Source organism: Seriola dumerili, unplaced genomic scaffold (genome assembly GCF_002260705.1).
Source record: "Seriola dumerili isolate Sdu_G_001 unplaced genomic scaffold, Sdu_1.0 BDQW01000081.1, whole genome shotgun sequence".
Classification (NCBI taxonomy): domain Eukaryota; kingdom Metazoa; phylum Chordata; class Actinopteri; order Carangiformes; family Carangidae; genus Seriola; species Seriola dumerili.
The window spans coordinates 3,770,330-3,777,008 of NW_019174336.1; the positions used below are offsets into that span (position 1 = coordinate 3,770,330).

The window sequence follows — 6,679 nt, forward strand, 5'->3', positions numbered from 1 at the left end:
GACAGAAATGAACTCCTACTGTACCCTTATTTCTGGCATTGTGTGTGGGGTCACTGTAGGCAAGCCCCAATGTGGGCTGCCCATTTATTATTCTAAACAATTAAATATGGAAATGAGACGAGGAATGGAAATCTGTGAAGCAAAATATTTTATCTAATGGTGTACTTTATATTATTAAAGACTGGACAGGAAGGAGAAGAGAGTGGGAAAGAAAGATCGAGGGAGTAAACACTGAAGCGAGGGGAGTGAGAAATTAAGTGGAAATGTAAAGAAGGAAATGAGGAAATATAAGGAAGACAAGTGAAGGAAAGAAAAGAAGAAAGACAGGAGGAAAAGAAAAAGTTAGGTCTTATCAGTTAAGTCAATTTCTAACTGTTAATAGTACTAAGAGTGACCCAATTTTGTCACTTGGCCTTCATCATAGTTTATGACAGTACAATAGTTGATCAAAATACATGAAACCAGAACACTAAGTTCCAGTATACTGTGACATTAAAAGTTAATAGTCTTTCAGATCTTTACTATATTGAATCCTCTGCTGAAATACGTAGCCTGGGACTACACCCAGAGACTAAGAGGAAACGTGCATTAACTTCATTTCATTCGCTTAAATTTATGGAAAACAAATCAACTTTATTGATTGACTGAGTTCACATGTTACAACAGATGCACTATTTCACACAGTCAGCCTGTTGCTACCTGATTATCGAAAATAACGATTTTTACTGCACTCAAACACATTTATAAAATGACAGGAATAAAACAAACATATCACATATTTATACGCTATATTCTATATTGAGGGTCATACAGGTTTACATAATTCCAAAATATTACAACATTAATACAAATATACAATGAACAGGAGAACTACTGAAGAATATTTTTTTTCATTCCATTTACAATCACTTTATACACACAAACAGCATGTTACACACGTATGTCAGCACTGTGGAAAATCATCCATTGTCCTACTGATGAATCATAAATAATGATTAAAACATAACCCACTAACAAAGCAACTGGTAGAAAATACATTATTCAGCTGTGATTAAAAATGAAACTTAACTCAGGCTGGAGAATTGAAACAGACAGAGGAGGAAATGTTACAGCAATTCGGAGAACTCCAGTGTATAGACCACAGAGAGGGTTACATTTTCATATATTATATTATCATATTATAATCGATATTTGTCGATTCAGGTTTCATCACTAAATGCGTAACAGTCAATCAAACGTAATCAATCTCATTTGTGAAATCTTCTTTTCTATTTGCTGTTCTAAACAACTGTTGTTTGCTGGGGAAATCAACTGTAATTCATCTACTTGACTTCACAAAACTCTGCAGTGGATCCAAAATAACAAATACCGAGTCCAACATGGAGCGGTTGAGTGAATGTGGTCTGGACTTTGTGGAGGAGAGTGATAGTTTCAGATACTTCATAGAAAGACAGAATACCTGCCCTGTGATCCATGAACACTCCTATTGTGGAGGACGGACGGCCTGCAAAGTTGACTTTGTTGCCTTTATGTTTGAAAGTGTTGTTGCCATTGGAGGAACACTCTAATACCCAAGACTTGTCATCGTTTCCAAACAGACTTTCTGTTCCTGTTCTGGCAATATCCTTGTATGCGACTGCTATTGAAACTCCCAGTCCACTCCACTGTACTTCCCAGTAACAACGTCCAGTTAGATGTTGTCTACTCAGAACCTGAGACTTGTGCGTGAATCTTTCTGGGTGTTGACCATATGACTGTGCAGTTTTCACTGAGATTGCTTTTCTCTTATCTTCTGATAATAGCAGTTGTGTGTTTGCCGTGTTTGGATCCAGCATGAGCTGATTCTTGTGAACTGCATATTGTGAAAATTCAGCTCTGGTCTTTGGGTTTTGCGGCAGTAAAACATCCACTTCCGTTACTGTCAGTGAGATCCTCTTCCATTCCCCAGTGTAGTTTCTCAGCAGTTTATCTCTGGCCTCTGACACAGCTGTTGTCACATTCTCAAAATACTGCAGAGGTTGAGGATTAAAGGTAGGTAAGACAGGAAGTTTATTGAGAGGTGACAACGAGACGTACGTGTGCAGAAAGTGGATTTGATCCTGTGTGTGTGTGAGCTTTCCCAGCTCAGTGTCTTTCCTCTTCAGCTCAACAAGCTCCTGCTTCAGCTTCGCCTGAAGCTCTTTGGCCCGACTCACTTCAATATCCTGCTGGGATCTGATCTTACTCTTGACAGCAGAGCTTTCTCTCATGATGATATTGACCAGCTCAGTGGACAAATTTTCATTTTTTATCACTGCTTTATCCGCAGAGCGATTTATATGTTCCACCTCCTGCTGAAGCATCTTCACATGATTCTCTTGGGCCTGGATTCTTCTTTGGATTTCTTGCCGACTCGGGCCGAGCTCTCTCTGCTTCTTTGTCATTTCTGCTGCAGCAGAGACGATGTTGTGGCCTTTATGCTCACTCATGGCGCAGAGATAACAGATACACTGCTGATCAGTGCGGCAGAAAATCTTCATTACCTCACTGTGACGAGAGCAGGTATTCTCCTGGAGCTTTGCAGAAGCTTCAATTAGCTTGTGTTTTTTTAATGGAACCACTTTATAGTGAGGTTCGAGGTGCTGCTCACAGTAAGAGACCAGACACTGCAGACAGGACTTGCTGGCTTTCCGTTTTCTCCCAGTGCACAAATCACACGCCACATCTCCAGGTCCAGCATGATCAGTTGGTTCAGTGGAGGGTCTTGTCTTCTTCAGTTCCTCCACTAAATCTGCCAACATGGTGTTTTTCACCAGGACAGGTCTCATTTGGAAGGTCTGTCTGCACTGAGGACAGCTGTAGATTTCCTCCTCTTCCTCTATGTACCAGTGGCTGGTAATACATTCTCTGCAGTAGTTGTGTCCACAGGGAATAGTCACTGGATACTTCAGTAGATCCAAACAGAGGGAACAGCAGAATTTTTCCCGGTCGAGCTCAAGTCCTTGCTGCGCCATTTCACCTCTCACTGAGCGTGAATAAGATAGAAACTGAATATTAAACTGACAGCCAAGAGATAAAAGGGAGTGGTTTCCTAGTATAGTAGCTTCATTCCAGAAAGAGGAGTGGTTTGGGCAGGTTAGTCCATGTTCATAGGACCTCGTTTACTTTGTTTACTTGATGCTATGGTGACTTTGTTATGAAGCCAACGTCACTGATAGGCCAGAAGAGGATTACTAAATTTTGTCAGAGCGTTTCTATTGAAAGCGGTGCAGCTTTTCTAATCTTTATGGGACTGGTCACATGATGCTTTCACTGAGACTGGAGTCAGCCAGAGATCAAGTTTCTTTCACTTTGTTGCTGAATTTTTGGAGGTGTCTTGGTTTTATGCCTCTTGGTTGACTGAAGAACATCCCTTTGACCTCAGTTACTCAAGCGTGTCTCACAGTGTCTGTTGTTGTTGCGAGTAACAGTCTCTAGTGGGTTGTTGTCAGTGTTGTGTAATCCACAGTTAGACTGTAACTATACAGTATATTTGTGCTGTGTTGAAACATGCAGAATCTACCCAGACCACGGACTGCTGTGAACTTGTAGCTTCATCTGCTGTGGTGTTTTTAGTATTTGTTTAGCTCTGTTCGTATCAAATACAAAATTCAAACAGAAATCATGCAAATGTTCTCCAATTACAGCTCTTCACTGTTTCCATCTTCTACAATGTTGCTTCTGTGATGCCTTTCCTATATTCCTAGATACCTATCAACACTAAGGCTTCACTCAACTGGGATTTAGGGGAAAAGTGGTAAAAGTTATAGCCTACTGTCATATTAGTTTGACATTTTCTGCATCAGATTCGATAGTTTGCTGAAAGAACACTCAAACAATACTTTAAATACTCTTAGAAATGACTTTATTGAGTGACTTTGTTCGTACTGTATATAAATCCTGGTAAAGGTCTCTGGCTCAATCTCCATATTAATTTCATCACACAGTTCACAATGTCTGTTAAACCGGTGAGTCAGCACTCAAGAGGAAAATGATTTAGATTGCTACTCCATTTAAGGCTGTTTGATGGAAAAGAAAGACCGAACAATATCATAGCAACGATACAAATAATATCATATCAGTTTTAGGCAACATACAGCACATTTGCATATATTTGCATGAGGATGAATGCTTATTTGTGTTCTGTCTCGGCCGTGTAATGGAAAAGAAAGAGTGATACACAACATACAGCAGAATACATTTATATAGGAATAAATGTTTATTTCTATCATCAACTGCTCTGTCACTGTGATGTGAAATGTCATCTGTTTCCTGGGGGAAATACATTTCAGTAGCATGTGTCTAGTAGAGCTCACACAGCTCAGCTGTGGATCCAAAATAATCAACCCCAAGTCCAGCGTAGAGAGGCTGAGTGAATGTGGTCTGGACTCTGTGCAGGAGAGTCATGGTTTCAGAGACGCTGTAGAAGGACAGAACACCTGCTCTGTGATCCAGGTACACTCCTACTCTGGAGGACTGAGGGCCTGAGACAGGAGTGCTGATGTTGTCATGTTTTGAATGATAATTACCAAAGAGGGGACACTCTAACGACCATGACTTATCATTGTTTCCAAATCCACTTTCATCTCCTCTTCTGTTTATGTCCTTGTATGTGACTGCTACTGAAACTCCTCCTCCACTCCACTCCACCTCCCAGTAACAACGTCTGGTCAGACTCTCTCTGCTCAGGACCTGAAACATGTCAGTGAATCTGTCCGGGTGAGGAGAATACAGCTGAGATACTTCCATATTTGTTGCTTTTCTGTTCCCTTCAGATAGTGACACCTCTGTGTGAGCCGTGTTTGGATCCAGTGTGATTTGTGGTGAATATTGTAAGAATTCAGCCCTGGTCCTGGGCTCTGCTGGTGGCAGTAAAACGTCCGCATCAGTATCTGTCAGCGATCTGTGGTTCATACAGATCTTCAACCAGTCTTCTTTAAGGATGTCCTGCAGTTTATCTCTGACCTCTGACACAGCCGCCGTCACATCCTCAAAGCATCGCAGAGGACGTATGTTGATGCTGGGTGAGTTTGTAGATTCAGTGAGATTTGACAGTGATGGGTAATTATGGAATAACTGAGTGTGGTCCTCTGTTTGTGAGAGTTTCTCCAGCTCAGCATCTTTCCTCCTCAGCTCAGTGATCTCCTGCTGGAGCTTCTTCTGAAGCTCTTTGACTCGACTCAATACGGTTTTTTGTCGAGATTTGATCAGGTGCTTCACTCCAGAGCTTCTTTTCCTGATAACATGGACCAGTTCATTGAAGATCTCATCACTGTCCCTCACTGCTTTATCAGCAGAGTGATTGATAGCCTCCACCTCCTGCTGAAGCACCACCACGTCTTTCTCCCTGTCCTGGATTCTCTGCTGGATCTTTTGCCAGCTTGCCCCAAGTTCTTTTTGCCTCTCAGTCATTTCTGCTGCAGCAGAGACGGTGTCGTGGCCTTTATGTTCATTAATGAAGCAGAGATAACAGATACACTGCTGATCAGTGCGGCAGAAAATCTTCATTACCTCACTGTGACGAGAGCAAACGTTCTCTTGAATATTTGCTGATGGATTTACCAGCTTGTGCTTCTTTAATGGAGCAACATCGTAGTGTGGCTGGAGGTGCTGCTCACAGGAAGACACCTGACACTGCAGACAGGATTTTGCAGCCTTTCGCTTTCTCCCAGTACAAAAATCACAGGCCACATCTTCAGGTCCGGCATAGCAGTGATCAGCTGGAGCAGCTTGGAGTCCAGTCTTCTTCAGTTCCTCCACTAACTCTGCTAACATGGTGTTTTTCACCAGGACAGGTCTTGATCTGAAGGTCTGTCTGCACTGAGGACAGCTGTGTCTTTTCTTCTGACACTTTTCTTCCCAGTAGCCTTTGATACAGTTCTTGCAGTAGTTGTGTCCACAGGGAATAGTCACTGGATCCTTCAGTAGATCCAAACAGATCGAACAGCAGAGTTTTTCCTGGTCCATCTGAATTCCTTGCTGCGCCATTTCAACAAACAGCGGAAGTTAAATGCACTGTGACTGAACAGTGTCACTGACAGAGAAAATGGGACAGTTATTAATCTGCGGTGTTCTCTGTGTTATATTCTTGTGGAGCACGAGTGCTGTTCTAATCGATTACGGTTCAAAGACTACATCTACCCACACCGAATGTAATCTCTCTCCTCCCGTTTGGGGGCGTGGCCGCTTGGGACAGCCAAAATATCCATAAATGCATTTCGCACCAAACAGCAGCAACGGCGGGGACTTTGATTTTTTAGACCGGGAAGTAACTACGATTTGAAATATGTGCTGAGTTTATCCAAATAATGTCTGTTCGGAAATTTGCTCTGGCGCTTTCAGAGACGAAACGTCTTCGGGTGAGAGCGGCGGTCACCTCGGCAGTTCGCTGTCCAGCTCCTGAGATTACTGACCCGGAAGAAGAGTTATCTGCGAGGGCCAGGCTAGGCTCTGTTGTCTGTAGCGTTTTGATATTGAATCAAAATAAAATATTTGTTGCTGCTATTTTGAAGAAAAAAGATGTTTGATATACATTACACATTGGATATGAACTGTGTCTTTTACTACACTCACTGTCAATTTCATTGTTTCCCTGAAAAAGTCTGTGGACCTTTGAGTTTAGATCATTTTGTCAGAGTAGCTACAGTTTGTGTTGAAGTCT

The 6,679-nt window shown here is 42.0% G+C and overlaps 1 protein-coding gene across 1 annotated transcript in view; it reads right to left on the reverse strand.

The window, feature by feature from the left end:
• Nucleotides 1–6,298, reverse strand: part of LOC111221162 (tripartite motif-containing protein 16-like) — a 15,367-nt gene extending 9,069 nt beyond the window's left edge. The window contains exon 1 of the mRNA XM_022744511.1: nt 4,503–6,298. Within this exon, the coding sequence (XP_022600232.1) occupies nt 4,503–6,006 (1,504 nt within the window). The 5' untranslated portion in view covers nt 6,007–6,298. The remainder of the gene's footprint in view (nt 1–4,502) is intronic.
• Between the last annotated feature and the right edge of the window lie 381 nt (nt 6,299–6,679).